The sequence below is a fragment of the Agelaius phoeniceus genome, chromosome 3, assembly GCF_051311805.1.
Source record: "Agelaius phoeniceus isolate bAgePho1 chromosome 3, bAgePho1.hap1, whole genome shotgun sequence".
NCBI classification, from domain to species: Eukaryota; Metazoa; Chordata; class Aves; order Passeriformes; family Icteridae; genus Agelaius; species Agelaius phoeniceus.
In genome coordinates, this window is record NC_135267.1 from 37,273,606 (window position 1) to 37,293,992 (window position 20,387).

Here is a 20,387-nt window from a genome sequence, read left to right on the forward strand (position 1 = left end):
CATTTCTCTGTTATTTTCAGATCATCTGAAATGACAGACACATCTACACCTCAGACCTAACCTTCAATAACTTCATCATGTATGACAATTTGACAACTCTTTTCAAGTACATAATGCTCCCACAAAGTCAACAATTCAGTTTATCAAGAAAATCAAACCAAATTTTTTTATTCTTTTAGCTTATTGTCTTTGAAAAGCTTGATTACTTTGAATTTTATTAACAGAAACACAGTTTCTCCATAAGAATTTTGTATTGGGGGCTATTTATTTCTGAGTTTTGAGATTTTATGTACTTCTACATACCTGCTTCCTTTTATCACTGAATTACCGAAGGGCAATGTGATTTACAAATTCAGACCTAGAAATACAGTTTTAAAATACCACCAAGGGTATGTGGAATTAATGCAATATATTTAAGCCATTTTAAGAACTATTTGCCATAGTAAAATACAACTTTCATTAAAATTAAAATGAAAAAGAAGAAATGCTATGCCTGCAAATAACCCCTCATGTTAAAGCAATTACATTCTAGTTAAAACTCCGAATTAATGGTGTAGATTTGACAGTCAGAGCAGTCCTGGCCATATGCAGGCACAAAACAGCCAAGATTCAGAGCATGCACAATCAGTACAAATGTGTGGTCCTAGGAAAACCTTTATTTAGTTCTGACAAACTGAGAAGTGCAAAAACTTTACTGGTTTTGTATGTAACTGTGTGTGGTGGGTAGATGTATGTTTCGGAGAAGCTACTCCATCTCCAATAACCTGTGATAAATAACTTAAAGAGTAACAATTTTCAGCTCCCCTGATGTTGCTGAAAGACTGTCAAAAAAAAAAAAAAAGAATGAAAGAATGTAAAGATATGCACACAGGATGATAAACACAGCTGTGGAGAAACAGATAAGGAGGCCTACAGTGGGTTTTTAGCAAATTTTATATAACAAGAAACAACAGTGCATACACAAAGAAAAACTTCAAGGGAAAGTCACCTTTAATATCAAAGCATTCAGTGAATACAATCACCAAAGACACCTCTTAAGAAACCTCCAGAACCATAAACTTCCAGTAAGAGATGAATGTATGCATGTTAGTTCTAGTAAAGTGATATTTATATATTAAATAAGAAGCATGTTTTAATGAATATGTATAGTTATAATGACAAAATCCTGCTGTAAAGTCTCACTCCAGACACAGAATAAACCCACTGTGCCCTCCACAAGTAAAGAATGCCTGCTTTCTAATACTTCAAATTGTGTTTAAAAGTTTTTTCAGCCAATTTTGGTATCATCTGACAAGTTCAGCATTTAGGAATTTTTAATTTTGCTGCACATTTTTCTTGTAAAAATAAAGTGCTGCTGTCAGACCCGTGTGATCCCTGCTGCAGGAATTAGTTCCACAGCAGTCCAGAGAGAGTGACCTGAAAACGACAGGCGCTGGAGCAGTGGGGACTCTACTTTGGGGGAGAAAACTGAGCTGCAGCCTACAGCTCCAAAGCCGGGGCTGACCTGCACTGCTCCGGGATGAACACGGCCCATGGCCAGCACAGCATCACATCATCGCTGTTCGGGGATGCTGTTTATGGTAACAAACTCATTATTCCAGGACCAGTGCTCCGAACCTGGAGCGGAGCGGTTCTCGGCCCGCTCACCGAGGGAATCAGAGGTAGGGAGACCTCAACTAGCGGTCCCCTGGGTCACCGCAGTGCTCAGCCCCACGGGCCGGGGGAGACCGCGGCGCTGCCCCTCCTGCCGGGGCCGCGGGTGCTCCGCCGGGCCTGGCTCTCCCCTCCTCGTGTCCCGGGCAGTGCGGGCGCCCCGGGCGCTCCGTGAGGGCAGCGCCGGCGCCACCGTCCCACCGCACCCTGCCCGCCGCTCTGCGGATCCCCATCCCGGGCCGCAGCAGCGGGATGGCGCCGGGGCTGCTGGACCTGGTGCACCTGACAACCTGGGCCGTGTGTGCCGTGATCAAGCTGCCGCAGCTGGTGGCGGTGCTGAGGGCCGGCTCGGCGTGGGGACTCAGCGTGAGCAGCCTCCTCCTGGAGCTGGCCGGGTAAGGCGGCGGGGGCACACGGGGACTGCGGCGGGAGCAGCGGCTGGAGCCGCGGGTCCCCTCGGCCGGGGGTGCGGGGCCCCGGGGCTGCTGCGGCAGCCGGAGATTCATTCTTTCCTCCGCGGTTCAGGTCGGGCGTGAGGGCGCGCTGAGGGGCGGCCTGGGGGCGGCGAGCTCTCCACGCTCCCGCGGCGCCACAACACTCCGCTCGGAGCTCAGCACCAGCCCAGCTGAACCCACACAGCCTTTCGGGAAGGAACTTCCTGTTTTAGTGATTCCGCTTTTTCATTTAAAGGGAAACTCGTCTTTTTTGACTTGCTCCAAACCATCCCGGACCACTCATGTCGCTGCATACAGCAGCTGCAGAGGGTGTAAGCCTGTGTTTAGGTTATTCAGTGGCCCGTGTGCCCTGTGGTGCAGGTAGCTGTACTCGTCAGACAGGCTTCCCTCACCCAAATCAGTAAGACTTAAATAATTCCTTAAGAAAATTACAAGCCGTGTCAAACTCCAAAGACTTGTGAGCCTGTAATGAGCTTACATGGGCTAGGCTTATTAAATCTTGCTTAAAGAGGATTGTATGAAACGACAAACAAATAAGCTCGGTGTGTGCACGTTCAGGTGTGGGTACAAGCGAGAGAAAGCACCTGGAAGAGCCCTGCCTTGTCCCAACCGGGGGCTTGAGGCGGGCAGAACATCCAGCCGGGCCGGCTGCTAGGAAAGGGGGTTTCATCCAGAAAAATCCCCTCACAAAAACGGCGTGGTGTGTCTGAGGGTGCCCGTGCCATGTCTCCAGGCAGGGCCACAGCTCCGTTTACAGACACCTCTCAGTGGAGCTGTGCGGAATCCCTCCGGTTCCGCCGTGGCCGCTCCCCGCCCGCCTCTCTCTGCAGCACTGAACCCGAGTTTCTGCTGTTTACCCTTAACACACCTCAGAGTAAATGAAGCAAACTGGAGCTCCAGCAGAGATGAGTGACCCCACAGCCTCAGCCAAAAAGCGGTGACAACACTTCAATCATTTGTGTGCGTTGGAGTGCATTAAAAAGTGTTTGTAAGTAATGTTTGAGATGAGCATGGAGAAGCTGGAAATGTCTCTTCAGCACCTGTGTGAGAACCACGGTACCCACACAATTACAGGTTCTGGTCTTTGAAACATTTGTTGTATTTAGTAGACTGTTTATCCTCCTACCTTTAAATACTTTGAATCCAGTTTCAGGGAGCTGTGTGACTACCACTACAAGCTGGGCTGGTTCTGTGAAATCAACATAGAGTGACCAGGTGTGAGGGGTGACAGAGAAATTTGACTCTACATCAAATAGCATTCCTAGGAAGTCCAGATATTTAAATTCTGAAAACTGTAAAAGCCAGTTTCTTACAAGGCAGGCTGTTCCTTCTGCCATTTTTCTACACCAGAAACCATAATATTTTTTCTTATGTAAAACCACTCTGAGTCCTTTCTGTTTTCTGTACAGATTTGAATTTTCTATCTAACCCCATGGACTTGCAGGAGAACTGGAAGTACAAAAACCATAAAAGTTCAGTTCCTTTTAGGTACTGTATTGTGGAATGGCAGGAAGGAAAATTGCCATTGTTTGGTGCATTTAGAAACAGACAGTCTGATCAGTAGAGCTACACTGAGTAATCTCATAACAGTGTAGTCTAGACAGCTTGGAAGACATTTTCTACCCTTATAACACTTTCTTAATGTACAAATTGAACTACAGATGTAAATAAAGAAATCAGAGTTATCCTGGAGGTGCCAAGGCTCTTGCAGAGAGGAGGTATCTCCTAGATCTGGAAGCCTTCATTTCTTTCTCAGCAATTATAATAAATAAAATTATGCCCTACAGACTGCAACATAAAGACCTTGATGAGAAGTGTGGGCAGTGAGGGTAACAGAAATAGATTACAGAATGATCAGGCTTGCTCTGTGTGCCTGTTGTTTATCAGTTTGACAGCAAGGGCTACACCTATCTGGAGCCTTTTGGCACCACCAAAACAGTATAAATGTTGTGAAGGCATTTGTGTCCCTCTGTGCAGTCATGTTTTGTATCTCTCTGTTCAGCCTCCTTGTGTTTCTGAGGTACCAGATCTATTATGGTTACCCCCTGGAGACATACCTGGAGTTTCCTGTCGTCATTGCACAAGGTAATTTTTGTAAGCCATGTTTTGGAAACGAAATGGGGCTCATTCAGCACTCCAAGTCTCTGCATGTAGGTACAGTGCTCCACTGCAGTGATGCTGGAGTTGGGGGAAAGAGGGAATTAACATCTCATATAAAACTGAATTCTTTTAAATGCCATTGAAAGAGATGGTCAGGTAGAGGAGAAAAACCTAATTATTACACAGAGTCACAGTGTAAACTCATCCTTTTGTCTGGTTTCTCCACATGGGAGAGAAACATACTAAACACTCTAGACTCTAAGAAAAACCTTAGTTTTGGAGATTGCAGTATTTTGATAATCAATCACATTTGAGAGACAAAAGCTGTAAGAAAGGAGTTTCCGCAGACCTCGTGCCCAGTGGAAGTGTCTGGGATCGTGTTTGGGCCCCTTCAGTCCTTTCTGTGACGAGCCATCTTTTGTTTATTGCAGATGTCATTCTCCTTAGCTGTATTATGCATTTCAGTGGAAAAGTGAGACGAGCTTGTTTCTATGCACTCGTGTATCCTTTGAAATCTGGGAGCTTTGGTTTATGTGGCTTGTTTGGTAGTTCTTTGCATAGCAGCTGTGTCATCATTGTGTGCTACTATTGTAAATCATTCTCAGGCACCTCTCAGGTATTCCACATTCCCGTGCTGATTTCTGGGATCACAGTAAAACCTCTGCAGGAAGTAAGCTTTATATGTTTGCTCTGCTTTAGAAGGCTCCCAACTGATAAAGAGTAAACTAAATTCTTAATTTACATCTTTTCTACAGGGATGCAGAGTAGAAATATCAGATTTTTTTTTAATTAATTTTTTTTTTAATTCCTACCCTTGCAGGTTGTACTTACAATAAAGACAGCACTGTTTGGGTTTTTTTCTAAATAGGACTTGGGTGTAAATCTCAAATCTTGTGCTTTGGAGTAGGTTTTGAGAAACTCCAGACACTATTTGAACAAAGACAGTCTGAAAAATAGGAACACGTAGTGTTTCAACCAGTTCTGAATATGTTTTATCTTGATTGTATAGTCTGTTAAAAAGTTTCAATAAGATTATTTCCAGATGTTTAAAAGAATATTATTCCTCAGGCAGTTTTGAGAACTTTGTATCCTATAATTTAAGTGCTATGAAACTTAATGTAATGTAAGATATTGGGTGGGCTGGTATATGATAACACTGCAGAAGTGGATAATAGACCTGGCCATGGTAAGTGCTACATGATTATCTGAAATTAGATCTTCACATGAAATGACTTTTTTTTTCTGGAAGTATTTATTAGTGGACTCTCTCCTATATATATGTCCTTGGAAGAATTTGTAATTTTGGTTAGCTTTCAGAATAACCCACCAGTTTTCAGATACAGGTTCTTTCTTTTGCAAGTAGCTGGAAAATAGCACCAAAAATAGAGGCTCTATGGGGGGAAAAAAGGCATGTTCTGAGATGAGTTGTTACTTGGTGGTGCGTAATTAAAACTAGCAAATACTTCAAATGTTGAAATTCTACTGCCACTTTAGTCCTAACGTCATAATCCCAACCAATAAACCTTTAACACAAGAGGAAGAGAATAAAGCATCAAAGCATTTGCAACAGGGATTGTGACATATTTCTTTTTTCCCCTTTAGTCATACAATTTTGCAAGAAAAATATAATCTGATAATGCCTACAAAGGTTAAAGATGGTCTTTTCTTAGCAGGAGAGAGAAAGAAAAAAAGTAATTGAGATGAATAGGATCTTGCTAATGCAAAAGATGATACAGATGGGGAGAAAAGCTTCCAAGCCCTACACTGATCCTTACTTGCAGCAGAAGTCCAGGCATGGCACAAAGGCCCGTGTGGAGTCCTCTCTACCTGCTGCCTTTGCAAAATCCCCTTTGAAAGGGGGCTGAGTGAATAGTGCATTCCTGTTACTATTTTTTCCCTCCAATTGGACTAATTTTCCACACATTCTTGTCAGTTTTCTCATTCCTTTATGGTTTGGTTTGCCAGACGTAATGGTAACAGATGGTCTGAATCAACCTTGCTGTTTAGACTAGGTCAGTCTCATTTAGGTGACTTCTATAAACATTTTATGGAGCAGGTTGAGAAGCTCTTTTTGTTTCTTTCCTTCTTACTGCATTTGCCTCTGTCAAGCATTTGTCAGCAACAGTAGCAACTGTGCTCTTTGAGCTTCTTGCTGGGCAGTACCTCAGAAATGAGTCCTTGTTTCTGGCAACTCCCACTTTTTGCTTCACTGTTCCTTACTAAGAAGCCAAAGCACTTGGGTTGCCAAATACTGGAAAAGTGTCATTTTTTTAAAAAATTCTAAATGGAAAAGCTGTTCCTATTCAGATAATACCATGGCAGAGGCAGAGGTTCTCTCTCTTTTTCACCTGCTTTTCAGAATCTGTGCACGCTCATCAGTGCAGCCAGCAAGCTGGTTCAGCTGCAGCATCTCTGGGAGACCAAAGATGCCGGACAAGCGAGCGCCCTGACCTGGGGCATGTCTGTATACGCCTCTGCAGGTAAGCTACAGACAACTTGGTGTGAAGTACTGAGTTCTCCTAGTTCCTTTTTTCATAGGTCTTTACTCAGTCATACTAGGTGAAGATCTTGCCTTGGTTTCCCTCAGTGCTGACACCTGGGACTCAGATAACACACAGTCTCTTGAAAACAAGTTTTATCTTTGACACCGGTGATAAAATGACTTAATGTGTGAATGACTTAACCAATGACTTAAAATGTGAATATGACCAAGAGAAATGGAATTGAAATAACTGAAACTGAACTGTCTTTATGAGGAAAATTTTTCCATGTTCTATGATTTAATAAAGTTACTAGTGGTCCAGCATGAAAAGGTGCTAAAATTTCAGGTATACAGTCAGACAATGCTAATTTTGAAAAGCTGTCTACAAATAAATACACACTTTAACTGAATACCTTTAACTCTATGGCTACTTGTAATTACATTTCTTGACAGAATTTATGAACAGTCATTTGTGGAGTTCCTGTGGCAATTCCCCAGTGGTCTGCATGAACAGTTCTACAGCTGTTTGTCAGAAGTGCCTTTTGCATCTTCACAAAACTCATTTAAAATATTCTCACAATAAAACTTATCATCCAGTGATGCTGGATCTATTTCTACATGAAAAAAAGCCAGTAATTACAAGTTGTGGTGAACAGCAACAGTAAACTTTATAAATGCTTTTACTCTGCTGCAAGTGTGAAATAATTAACATTTAGGTTCCTTGTGGGAAGGGAAGCTGAATTCCTTGTATTTGCAAAACCTGAAGGCGTGAACATTCCCAATGGTTAAGTCATGCTAACTCAACTGTGGCTGTAGCTCATTGTCAGCTCCTGAAAGAGGGGCTGAACAGGAAGAAAAGCAGTAAACTGACCACATCCAATCTAGAGTGATAGATGTAAAAATTCTAATTATATCTAGATGTAAAAATTCTAATTATATCTGTGATTTTCTCATTAAAAAAGACCCTTAATATATTAAGGTCAGTCAGTTTTGAGAACTTGATCTCCGAAGCCAAAATAGTGAAGAGTGGACACACTAATAAAAGTGGGAATGTGTACAGTATATATTTTCATGCAAGATGATCTTCTGTTGAAAAACAGATATTTCATAATTTTTTAGAAGTATAAATGTCCTATGTGTTCCACTAATCAGAATTCATTCAATTTACAGCAAGAATTATTACAACTCTATTGACTACAAATGATTTTGCAGGTGAGTGAAGTATGGAATTCTCTGCCTTTCCAAGGGAACAGCTGTCACAGTAGTTTTTAGTTGTGTTGCAAAACACTTAGAAAGTCTCACAAGAACAAACCATGAATGTGATAGCTTAGCATGGTGAGTGCAGGAGTTACACAGGATTAAAAATTAGGCAAAGACATAAAAAAAAAAAGCCAGAAAACTGCTTATGCTTGTCATGTGGTGCAACTGGTCCAAAAGGCCTTTTTTTTTCCAAATGGCAAAAGCACTACAAAATAGCAAAATAAAGTATTAAAATATTTACTATTTTAATAAATAAATAAATAAATATACTAAAAAACAAGTTTAAAAAACCTGTAGTAATTTTATGAGATTTTCAAGTGATAAGTATTTCACTTATTGACAGCTTTTTGAATAAAAAATTTATTTTAGAAAACTAAAAACCAAAACTAGTATGTGAACAGTTTTAGGTCCAACATTCAGAAGGTTTATGACAGGCTGAAAATAAAATGGTAGGCTAGTAAGAAATTTTTTAAAACTGACTTAAAATATATAATTTCCAACAAATTATAAAACAGATTTATTTAACAGCTTCTTACTGTCCTGAGAAAACCACAAGAGCTAGGGAATGTCACAGATTTTTCAGTAAATTGTTCAAAATCAAGGCTTGATGGATGCAAGAAACAGTAACATTCCCTTTGTACTTCATCTGGTGGTTCCTTGTTCTTGTTCAAAACTGTTTCATCATAAACATCACTTGAATGGATTTTGAAATTTTTAAGCAGCCTCTGCAGCCCAATAAAGCTGTAGCTTTGCAAGCATTTCAAGTGGGTCTTTCACTGGAAAGGGAAGTCCCATTTCTGGCCCACATTTCCACCCCCATGCTTGCTGCTTTTTCTTTGCCAAGGTAAGGAGTTTGTGGGGCTCTGCAGTTAACTGGTCACCAAAATTTGGCAAAATGCTCATGCAGGGATTTGGTCAGGGTCAGGTACTGAGTCTACGTCACCCACAGCTACACATTTACACTGAGGGGGAGGGAGGGGTTCACTGTGGGGAGGGAGGAAACACCAGGAAAGCAAAGCTGGTGCTGGGTAAAGCTGCTGTTTGAAGCACAGCACCATCCACTTTGGCCCATGGAAGGGCCAGCAGCAAACACTGATGCTGTGCTGCTCTAATGGAAAATGTTTCCCATTAAGTTGCAACTGAGCACATTGACAGGTAGGAAAGAGTCAGATATCTCATAGTTCTGAAACAAAGTTTTGTGTACATTTCTGTGAATATTCCACCTACCAAATAGACATCAGACATCCTATACTTTAAATACCTTCTCACAGGTACAGGTACAGTGCTGTTATGGTTTAAAGCTGATTTAACCCAGGTACTGAAAAACTGCTTTTTTGTCAGATTTTCTGTCATTAAAGTCTGACAGATCCAAGTATCTCCTGTCTTCTCAAAGTCTAAACTTAAGAGATAGCATTAGAGAGTAGTTCCTTTATTATAAATAACACATGCAGCTATAAAGGACATGTGAGCTGTGACTCTGAATTTAACTTTTAGTGTACATATAAATTTATATGATGCTTCTCATGCTTGTACTATTCTCCAGGTTACAAAAGAATTAAAGGTACTGAAGTGTATAATTTTGAGCTATCTCTGAAAGTGATCAAGTGCTAAATGCTTGGATTCATGCTCAGAATGTGTGGATTCCTGAACATGGTAATTGAAACTAATTGGCTGAAAACAGTTTCCAAATGTGAACCACCCTGTGTGTACACCAGCAAAAGTTTACAAACCAGTGTTGTAACAGCGGTTGATTTTTTTGATTTATGCTTACAATATTTTTTTTCTCTTTTAGTTCTCATCCGTTTCATAGTCATGCTCATTCTCAATATTTGGGTCACAGCCACAATCCTGCACTACAGGAAGATTAAAAAGACTGATTAGACGACACTCATCAGCACATATATCATTACCATAAAAATATAATTAAGCCTAACGAATTTAAGAATTCTTCTAAGATTGAGGAAGCTCTCTTTCTCTAATATTTACCTTTTAGCGTACTTATAGTATTTACAGTACTTACAGACTTACAGTATAGCACATTCATGCTTACTTTCTCTTAGAAATAATTCTGATAAGATACTTAATTTAAGCAGCATATTTTTATTGGTCATTTCAGACAAGTTTCACTGATATCACATTTTCTCTGGATTTTTTACTACAAAGTATTTCATAGTTAGATGTATATATATTCTGGTATCACTTCAGTACTTTCTGGTTACATAAAAGCAATTTTCTTCAATTATACATGATCAATTTTGCACCAACATACTGCATCCACTTGTCCTGCTGCAAAACTGTAAAACCACAACAGAAGTTTGTCTTCTTGCAAGCAACTCAATTAGTTCAACATTAACTGTCTGTATTTGAGGATGAAGAAAATCTGAGTCAAGGCCCAATCCAGAATAAGGTTCTAATTACTAAGTCACAAATCCAGTTGGGATTGTAGCACTTACATGCAACACTTAAATAGTACAATTTATACAGCTGATACAGGATACCCACAGTCGCTTTCCTCAGTATACCCAGTTTTTATTGGGTAAGAGAGCAAAAACTCAACTACAAATTATTTTTCAACCTGACCTCTCATTCACTGAACATAGTATTTTGGGAACAGCAGGGACAGGAATGTATGGGAATTAATGAAACTGTGGCCAACAGTTAAAAATGCCATTCCTGGAATGATATCCAGAATTCCCAAACACCATCCATACTGACAGTGACATGTGCACCTTGATGCATCTCAGCAGACTGATCTCCTGCAGTTGTCAGGTTTTGGGGATACTGCTCTGTGGTTCATGAATTTTTGGCCTGTCAGTGCTAAGTGTGTTGAAGAACATAGACTTCACTTAAACTTTTACTTCAGAAATTCTAATAAATTTGTAGTACTTAGAGTAAAAAAGGGGAAAGGATATTCTTGACAACTATTAACAGAGGATTTTGGTTTTGAAAGTACTGCCTTCACAACCAAAAGTTACATTAGTAATCATACAGCTTGCCTTCATTTATCATTACATTCCCCAAATTAAAAGACACAACATTCCAAGAGGTCTTATGGTATTCTGTTGATTGGCATGTAAAAACCTAGGCACCCTTGATCCCAATACCCTTGAAAACTATGGGAAGACTGCATTGACTTCATTTGAGGCAGGTTTTCTTTGTAACATTCTAAATTGTATGACTGCTGTGGAGCAAAGGGATCTGCAAAAGCAGATGTTTCTGCCAGTGAGCACGCAGCAATTGGAGCATTCACCATCAGAAAACAGCTGCTTCGTACTCTAAATTTTAGTGGGAAGGGCTGGAAAGAGATGTGTCTGTGGGCATTGATTTCATGTATCCCATGTCATTGAGAGCAAGTCAAAGATGAGCTTTTCTTTACTGCTCCAATAAAAAGTCAAATCTTTCAATGTTGGTTGAAAGATTAATTGTAAACGTTCTGATTTTACTAAATCTGTGTAAAGTATCTGAAGTGGTCTAAATGGTGGCAAGTGGCATGTGATACATTTTCCAGGTGATACTAATAAATGCTATTTTTCAAGATTGATAGTGTCATTCTTACAGTTAATTTTCATTGCATTTGAGTTTTTATTGTTATTGTTCTCTCCATATATGGAGAGAAAATGAAATATTCATTACAGGTCATAAATGGGCAGCTTTCATCTTAACACTTGAAGCATCAGGCTGAATACTGACCTGCCAAATGATAAAGAGCTCCAGCATCTTAAAATGAAAAAAACACACTTGCTTTTTAATTAAAGCCTTTTCTTGATAGAGAAAGATTTGTATGGAATTCAAACCCTCTCTGTTATTGACATCTTTCACACTCCTGAGTGATGCTGTAGCAAGATGAAGCTGCTCCATTTTTGGTTTGAGAATCAGCACCTCAAGATGTTTTTTTATCATAAAATACTGAAAATGCATTTAAGAACAGTTCTTAATAGGTTACTTAATGCATTTTGAATAAATCACCCTAGAAACCTGTGGGAAAAAAAGACTGAGGAAAACAAATAAAGCTGGGTAATTAATGAACTTAAGGTAAAGTAATTTTGTGGACTTGGAAAGCTGGACCATGAGTTCTCATTCAAGCTGCAAGAGATATGGAACAAATCAGAAACTAGCAGTAAATAGTTGTACACACTTTTTCCTCTCCCAGAGAGTAACTTTCATAAACAGAGGCACATTCAAATTCCAGGCAAGCCCCACAAAAGCGCAGACACTGTGTTTTCCAGTAGGTAAAGAATAATCTTCTCGGTGGCTGGATTAAAGGCAACAGCTTTAGACAAGTACATAGGCAGGATAAATCTTGTTAAACTTGTCATTCACCAGTATAGGGTGGAAACAGGGAGGTCATTGGCTGTGTAATGCAGCAGCAGGGCAAAAGCAAGCAGGGAAAGCATCTTGGGTTTATGGCAGAAGGTGTAAGCAAGTAAGCAGCTCTCGTCCGCAGGGCTGGAAGTAATCCAGCTCCATTCACAGATGCTGTACAGGTGTGGAATTACACACTCGGTGTCTAATTGTACCAGTTCACAACATGCTCACAAGGTAACACAACCTGTCCTGCCCTGGCTGACAAAGTGTGTGTCTTGCTGGGGCTTTCAAAAACTTTGAGTCTTCTTGTCTGTGAGAAGACAAGCTCTGAGTTCCAGTACAGTCCACTAAATAACCCCAAGTACCTCCAGCAGTGGCTGTGACAAACTGTGACTGGATTTGGCAGCAGGTAAGCTAGAACCTCACTTCAGTATGAGAGAGAAAACATTTACCATGAGATTTACTATGAAAAGAATAAGGATGTGAGCCTAGAGACAGCAGGCTGCAGGTCTGGACATGGATGTGGACAGGGGAAGAGGTGTATAGTTTATTTTTTTTGGACTGTCCTCAGTGAACAGAACACTGAACACAAATGCAACCGCATCCTCTCCCCTCCCTCTGGGCCTCCCTTAGCACTGGGCATCCTTGTGCGAAGCAGACACAGATCTTTCCTTGTGCTGCTGCAATCCAGCAAGAGATGTGATTCCTTGGACTGCTCAGCAGCCCCTGTCCCTGCCCGAGCCCCGAGCCTCTGTCTGCCTTACACCATGCATGTGGCTGCTCCCCAGCCTGGCTCTGCTCAGCTGATCTACTGAAACACAAGAGAAAGGAGTGGGCTGGGGAGGCAGTGACAGCCCCCAGCCGCTGCAGGTTGAGAGCTGGATTTTAGTGCAGTTTGACTCTGGAGAAAGTAATTCAGAATCAGCTGAATGGCCCCAATCTTATAGAACACCTTCACTCACTTCTTTAAATGTGGTAAAATTACTCTTCCTCCACCAATCAATCATCCACTTAGTGTTATATGTAATAGAGGGAAAATAAAAAAAGGAAATAACAGCTGAGTCCACACAAGGAACTATTATAAATGAAAAACTCCACAGATGTGGAGATAACTGATATGAGGTAGTTTCCCAGCCATGTATTTTCCCTGATGATAAATAATAATGACTTCCCTCCAAATTCTCTTCAGGCTGGTTTTTCCACTCTCTTCCAAATTCTTCCATACTTGAAATTCATATTTATGTATGAAGCAGAACATGAAATGTCACTGTCATCACTAATAATGGTCTAAGGATGTCTCACTTTTGAAGGTGAGGAAACTGAAAAAAAAATCTTAAAATAGGATGTTCTAAAGTTCTTGGTTTGTACTAAATTTAATTTGCTGGATTTTGAGCCAGGGTTCTCCAGGACACTTCAGAGTTCTCGGTGATGACAACTGTTGAGGTCAAACAGGTGCCTGGGAGCCACAGTGAACACTGTAAGAATCAGACAGATCATCACTTGTGATGGATCCAATTACAAGACCTTGCAAGCCTCACAGACCTGAGTCCTGATGGACCTCAGGTGTTTCCTGCCTAGTGGCAAGACAGACATACAGTCATTTTCAAGTTAAAGGTGCCAGCTATTCCATTCTACATTGGTAGTAGTTTGGGGCAACCATCTCTGTCTTGGAAAAAAATCAATCTTTGGGCCAGGGGTAAAGTAAGAGATTTTTACATCACAGTTTTGATGAAATTTAATTTGGGATACCTGAAGAACAGTTTAAGTAATTGTCACAATTTTGTTCATACCCTGTTTTGTTTCATTATTTCATCTTAGAACTTCCTTAAATTGTCAGAAGCCTAAACAGGTACCTCTGTGCATTATGTGGTATCACTGACTCACAGGGAGGGAGCTTTAAGAGGGCAGATACCTTGTTTTATCTGTCAGGTATTCTGGAAAATGATGTAAAGGACAGAACCTGCACCAGTCTAAAATGTGACAAGTTAAGCTGGCTCATGATCGTTCTGATTCAAACTGTGTAGTAACAAGGCTCCATGCTGAAAATCAATTCTACTTACTACCTTATTATAATTGCAAGTCATCTGTGTATATGCCTGCTCTGGAATGTACAAGATTTCTGCTTTGGAATGCGAAGGCTTTGGCCAGCAATACCAAGACTCATACTATATGAAAATCATAAATGGAATAACACACATCCTATGCCTCACTGTTGCCTATGTCAGGTAAATCTTAATGAAGCATGAATTGAGCTTTGATAAAGCATATTTTAAATAATTACTGGAGAGAAGTTCTTTCACCTTTGAACAGCTGACTATATACAGATCCTGTACAGTGGTCTTTCAAGAGTCTGACTTATTTTGTGAGGAGTTTTTTTTCCCCCATGAAATGCACTGTCAGCACAACTTACAGTCTTCGGGGACTCTCTGAGCTCATGGGTATTTTCTTCTCTCAGCCATGTTGGTTTTCTTTAGTTTGCACAAATGCCTACCTTCCAGTAATACAACTCCCATTGCTGTAGCTCAGAACAGAGCTTGCAGGGGAGCCTCTCCCCATGGCTCCAGGTTGGACTAAAGGCTACGCAGATCCTACTGAGTCTCAGCAGCCCCCAGGACACAGGGATTGTAATATGCTGGAAAACATCACACAGACACATGAGACCATGGGGCCAGCAGGCAGATTCAAGTCCTGAAGCTGCAGCCAGACCTGCACCCAGCTGCAAGACCTGCTCCAAGAGCCTACCAGAAAATGGAACAGTTGAGGTCAGAGACAGTGCAAGGCGAGCCAGTATGAAACAGGGCTCAGACCTCAGGTGGGGTATGCAGCTCCTTCATTCTTAAAAAGATGAAGGGATTTAATATCTCAGATAACTCCAAAACAAGTTTCTATCAGTTCACTTGTTAATAAAAAGTAGCGCTTATTGAAGGCAATTCAGTGCCCAAAGTCTAAGCAGTTGGTGATGCAAAGGACAGGAGGACTGGCTGTGATCTCACAAGCCTGGTGTGCTTATCGCTGGATAGCCATGCTTACCAAGTGGTGCAAGAGCATCCTGGGCTATTGCAAAAAGCACCCCAAACAGTAATGACAAATGACAAGAACTACATCACATGAGGCCCACAGGGACAGTATGCATAGAAGCATAGAAGCAGGCACACATCTCTGAACAAACACTGGAGCCCTCGACCTTAAAATGAGGTGGTAAGACTGAAGGATCCCATGCAGTTGTCTTGGCTGTGGAAACATTTCTGTGCAGCTCCTCCAACAAGTAAGGGCTGCAGGGACATGACATTATTGGACTCTCTGCCCTTTCTTTTCAGGGTCATGATGTGTTTTTCCAGAGATCTTTAAGGTATCAAGACTACATACACTTATAATGTAAATTTCTTGACCTTTCACCATGACTTTCATTTTGAAAGGTCACTTTAATCTTGTAGCTTCTACAAGATTATTGGAGCAAAAGCAGCTGCAGTCAAATCCAAGGCTTCACCCTTGCAATATCAAGTAGTAATGTGGCTTCCTTACCTTTATAAAACACTGCTTCCTGCCTACAAAGTGGCAAAGATTCCACACCCCAATTTTCATTAATAAGACCTGGTAATTAGCATCCCTGTGCCAATACATTATTTTCTCTACATCCCCACTTCTTAAGAGCTATGTTTCTACAGCTACAGCTTTTCCATTCACTGCAGTAGTTTCTGGGGAGAACTAGGCTGGATGCGTTTTGAGTGTTCTTCTCTGCCACACATTGCAGTAGACTTGTCCAATTTCTCAGATGAGAATGTCTGAGTATGTACACCTGTCCAATTTTTAGGCAACTTCAACATCGAACACAAACTGTATTTTCAGAACCCCTCCATCAATATCTTTTATGGAGATTAGAAAGAAGAATCCTTCCCACCCTCATGAGGGGTACTTCAAAGCAGCAGGCAAATTCTATGATTCTTGGGATTCTGATAGAAACCTAAATGATTCAGAAGATTATCTTAAAAAAATAAGAAATAATGTTTTCAATTTAAAGTGTACTATGTGCAGAGATGATCATTTGTAAAAAACTGTAATGCACTGAAAAAGGCACCAAGCCTGTCAGAGGTCAAGGAGTGTCTAGATCATGCTTTTAGTCATATGGTTTAGTTTTAGGTAGTTGTGGGAGGAGCAGAGAGTTGGACTTGATGATCCTTATAGGTCCCTTCCAACTTGATGTATTCTATGATTACATGAAAAAAATAAATTAATCATTATTTTAACGTGAATGTCAAGGCAAACTATCCAGGAATGTGGAGGAGACTGAAATACTCCAGTTCACTGAACTGGACCTTGTTCTTCTGCCTCAAAAACAGAATAAGGAGATGATTAAGGGTTTGTACGAGCAATGCAGGTAAGAAGTTTGTTTTCATATAAGCTCCCCCTTTTCACAGCAGCATCCCATATACAACCTCACAAGCACAGGATGGGTAAAGGCACTTGGGACCAAAAGATACAATTCTCTTTTAAGGATGATTCTCTCAAAGCTTGATGGGAAATGAATACATTGTAAGATTCCAAACAGAAAGGCTCAAATTTCTAATGATCACTTGACATTAGAAACAAAAAAGAAACTAAAGAGAAAAAGCCCATAATTTCAGTGGCAGCTTTCCTGGCCTTGGTGTCTTCAGAAAGCCACTGAATGCCTGTCAAAATGTAGGAGGTTCAGTGTTTTCAAGAGGCAGTAAGAGAAAGTAAGCGAAATTTCAGTGATGTTTTAAATTTGGCCCCTGTCACTGCTAAGATCCTTGAGCCTCTTGCATGTTTCCAAGTCCTACATCCTACTGTGATTCTCTGTCATGTTTTTGGTTCAGCATCGGCCATGCTCAGAAGCACAAGAACCACCACAGTTTTCTTCTAGTTAAAAGCAGACTTGGTGCTGGGTTGCTGGCAGTGCTGGAGGAGCCGCACTTTGGCAGGGACCACAAGAGGTAGGGAATTGGAGCACACAACTAGGACAAAAGTGAAAATCTCATTGCAGAAATGTCTTTCTGACACCTGACAAGGTAACTTCAGTGGGGTCTGCCTGCCCTTCTGTTCTGGTGAGCTCTTGGGACTGGGAACTAAGGAGCAATTTCTGTACAAGTGCCTTGAGCTTCTGGCTCCAAGTCTGACTCCTGGTTTTCCAGAAGATTAATCTGCAGCTTGGCTATACCACTTGTTTATGCTTGTGAGACAAAAGGACTTGCAACGAGAGAATTTTCTATAGGTGAGTCATTCAGGCCATAAAAATGTCCTGTTTGCTTAGGACAAGCCTGTAACAAAAAGAAAATGTTAAAACATCAGTGACTTTCACAACAAATACTCCTTAGTTCATGAATATGCCCTTCTCTTAAAAATATTAAAAGGTCACCACTAGACAATAAGGAAACAACACAAACTCCAGGAACTAGCATTAAAGAGGTGTTTGCATTTCACAGCAGGATAAGGGAGAAGAACAGAAGAGCAGCTCTGCCTTCCTTTTGTGTGCTGGGTACAAAGTGAGGTGTGTGCACCTCAGCCCAGAGGCCTTGAAGAAGCTGTGCTAAGTTAGCTCTGCTCTGGGCAGAGGGCAGAGCACAGGAGCCCAGTGCTCCCTGAGGCCCGAACTGCTCCCTGACTCCGTCTCAGCACAGCCTGCTGTCCGTACAGCTAAGGACTGTTTGTACAAGCATGGAATTCAGACACTGGGACTAGCAATACTATCATATAGTACATCTCCTAAAATGTCAGGCTCAGCAGGGCCCCGTGGATTCACAGTAAATGAGGGCAAGCCAGGGAAAGAAAGTGCAAAGGATCCAGCCCCAGCAGTGGAGGAGCTGCCAAACAGCTCCCGTGGAGTCTGCTCTTTCTCCAAACACACAGCCTTTGCTGGGCTGCCTCTGGAGCAGCCCTTGCCTTTCCCATATCTGCTGCAGTAGTTATCTTTAAATTTAAATATTTCAATTAATTACCAGCTTCTCAAGTTCAGGAACTATTTTACCTTACTCAAATAGTTTATTTAAAAATATATATATATATAATATTCTCCAATTCAGAAAAGGATAGAACTTCCCACAATGTAACATTTTTTATATATATATATAAAATATTTATGCATTCAGTGAATGGAAACAGTTTTACTGTATACATTTTTAATGTTGTACTCTATGCAAATCTGCATTATCTAAAAATATACCGTACTTCTGTAAATCAAAATAAGCAGGGAAAAACCACCATAGCTGTACTCTGGGTTATAATACCTAACAGAAATGATATGAAAGTTTTAGTTTTGAATTTAAGAACTCACAAACATTTTACTTTGTGAGCACATAAATAGAAGACTGAATACATTCTTGCTTTGTTAAGCTGAACTGTAGTAGAGGTTACAAAATGTAAATATATTTATTAATTCTCAGTATTTCAGTGTTTCCAAGTCCACCTTTCATGATAGTGTTAAATAAAACATGGTCCTATCCTTCCAAACATTTCAACACTCTTTAAAAAACAAAAACAAACAAACAAAATTTTAAAGTGAAATGTCCTCCTTCATTGAAGTGTTAGATCATATTTTAAATTACTGCACTCCCACACAATATTATATATATATATATATTCTAAATATATATATATATTTATATATATATAAAGAGACCAAATAGGAGACTACATTTTTTACTGTCAATATGTTTAACGTCACATACTGTAGTTGTATAAAACATGCATTTTCTGGGATAATTATGAACACATCATGAATGAGCCCATATATATTATATTTTTTGTACAACTCCAAGTTAAAAAAAAAGTCAGAATAAGTGCCTCTGAGGCCCTTTCTTCCCAGCTATCAGTTCTCAAAACACACTACTGAATTTTTTATCTATGCCTACAGCTATGTGCTAGAGAACCAGATTAAAACTTTAAAATACATCTACAGTATGTTTCACTTTTCTTAAAGTTTGTGACAGTCCTCAGATATTGTGTTGTGAAATGTAAAAATAGTCACAGATTCTTTTATTTTCCAGAAATAAAAAAAAAAACACATCTAGGAGAGTATGCAAAAACAAGGCAAAATGAAGTTTCATAGCACTTAATGAGGGTTAATATAAGTCAATAAGGAGTACTGAGGTTTGTAAAAAGGGCTGGATGAGCAGTTACATGTACAAGCAAATGGTCTGGTAAATCCCATGCTCTCAGACATTGTTTCTGTAACCAACACTTCTCCACCCTTAAAACCAGTCGATATACATTCAAAATAGGTTGACACTGATATACTTAATAGGTGTAAAAATAGTGCACTATTTTTTCTGCCACAAAGCAAAACTGCATCCTAAGAGCTGGTAAACTTTCTTTTTCCTTAAATAGAAAGAATGGGCAAAAAAAAACTTGAAAAAAATTTAAATTAAGGCAATTAGACAGGTACAAGGGGACTGCCCATGATGATGTAGCTGAAACTAGTATATACTTCAAACCTATACTAGCTGCTGAACACTGACATGCAGCTTCTGATAGATGTGTATGAATGATATAAACTTCAACATTATGGCTTTATACAAGTGCATAGTTGCAACTGCAATAAGTAACGGTATCTGATTAATAAGCATAAAAAAATAAAGTGGAAAGATTTTTAAACCCCTCTTGCAGTATTACAGTACAATATATTTACACAGTTTAATGGTCACTTCTCACAGATGCAGTCTATATCACTGTGGTGGATCCTCCTCCGGTTCTACGTGCAGACATGCTGGTGGCATCTTTACCAAAGCTGAAAAGTCAGTTTCTTCCATTGCAATACTCATTCCTCTCGATCCTTTTATGAAATGTAGTGTATGTGTCTTGCCAAGAAAGCTTTTGTGGAACAGAGCTTAAAAGGTTACCTAACATATCCTTTGACTATTTACCAACCATTCCTCAACTGATCAGTCACTTGGGAGAATACAGGAAAACCCTCAGAGATTAGTAATTTATATTGCAGCAAAAATGTAAACCTCTGATATATATAGCACAATCTCTCAGGAAAATATATATTTTTAATATATTTTGGGATATGTTTCAGTCTTGCTGTAATGGGAAGAAAATTATCACCTTGACTGTGTCTGCATTCACGGAAAGCAGTTAGCTGAAAAAGAAGCAGGAAGTTTGGTCAGTAAATGCAA

The 20,387-nt window shown here is 40.2% G+C and overlaps 2 protein-coding genes across 3 annotated transcripts in view; one reads left to right on the forward strand and one right to left on the reverse strand.

The window, feature by feature from the left end:
* The first annotated feature begins 1,441 nt into the window (after window positions 1-1,441).
* On the forward strand, window positions 1,442-11,487 carry SLC66A3 (solute carrier family 66 member 3). Of its 2 annotated transcripts, XM_054630656.2 has the most exons (7): window positions 1,442-2,048; window positions 4,111-4,193; window positions 4,640-4,709; window positions 5,337-5,394; window positions 6,568-6,688; window positions 7,861-7,902; window positions 9,743-11,487. In XM_054630656.2, the coding sequence occupies exons 1-7, from the start codon at window positions 1,906-1,908 to the stop codon at window positions 9,829-9,831; spliced, it is 606 nt and encodes a 201-aa protein (XP_054486631.1). In that variant the 5' UTR covers window positions 1,442-1,905; the 3' UTR covers window positions 9,832-11,487. The 2 variants fall into 2 exon arrangements, with proteins under 2 accessions (XP_054486631.1, XP_054486629.1); XM_054630654.2 differs by having other exon boundaries at window positions 7,144-11,487.
* Window positions 10,031-20,387, reverse strand: part of ROCK2 (Rho associated coiled-coil containing protein kinase 2) — a 104,442-nt gene continuing 94,085 nt past the window's right edge. Inside the window, exon 32 of the mRNA XM_077175075.1 lies at window positions 10,031-20,350. Coding sequence (XP_077031190.1) covers window positions 20,347-20,350 — 4 coding nt within the window. The 3' untranslated portion in view covers window positions 10,031-20,346. The remainder of the gene's footprint in view (window positions 20,351-20,387) is intronic.

Bases quoted from the DNA above. Each gene is read 5' to 3' on its own strand.
- SLC66A3 (XM_054630654.2), top strand. From the start codon at position 1,906: ATGGCGCCGGGGCTGCTGGACCTGGTGCACCTGACAACCTGGGCCGTG. The intron at 2,049-4,110 runs GTAAGGCGGCGG...CTCTCTGTTCAG, and splicing joins CTCCTCCTGGAGCTGGCCGG to CCTCCTTGTGTTTCTGAGGT. The intron at 4,194-4,639 runs GTAATTTTTGTA...TGTTTATTGCAG, and splicing joins TCCTGTCGTCATTGCACAAG to ATGTCATTCTCCTTAGCTGT.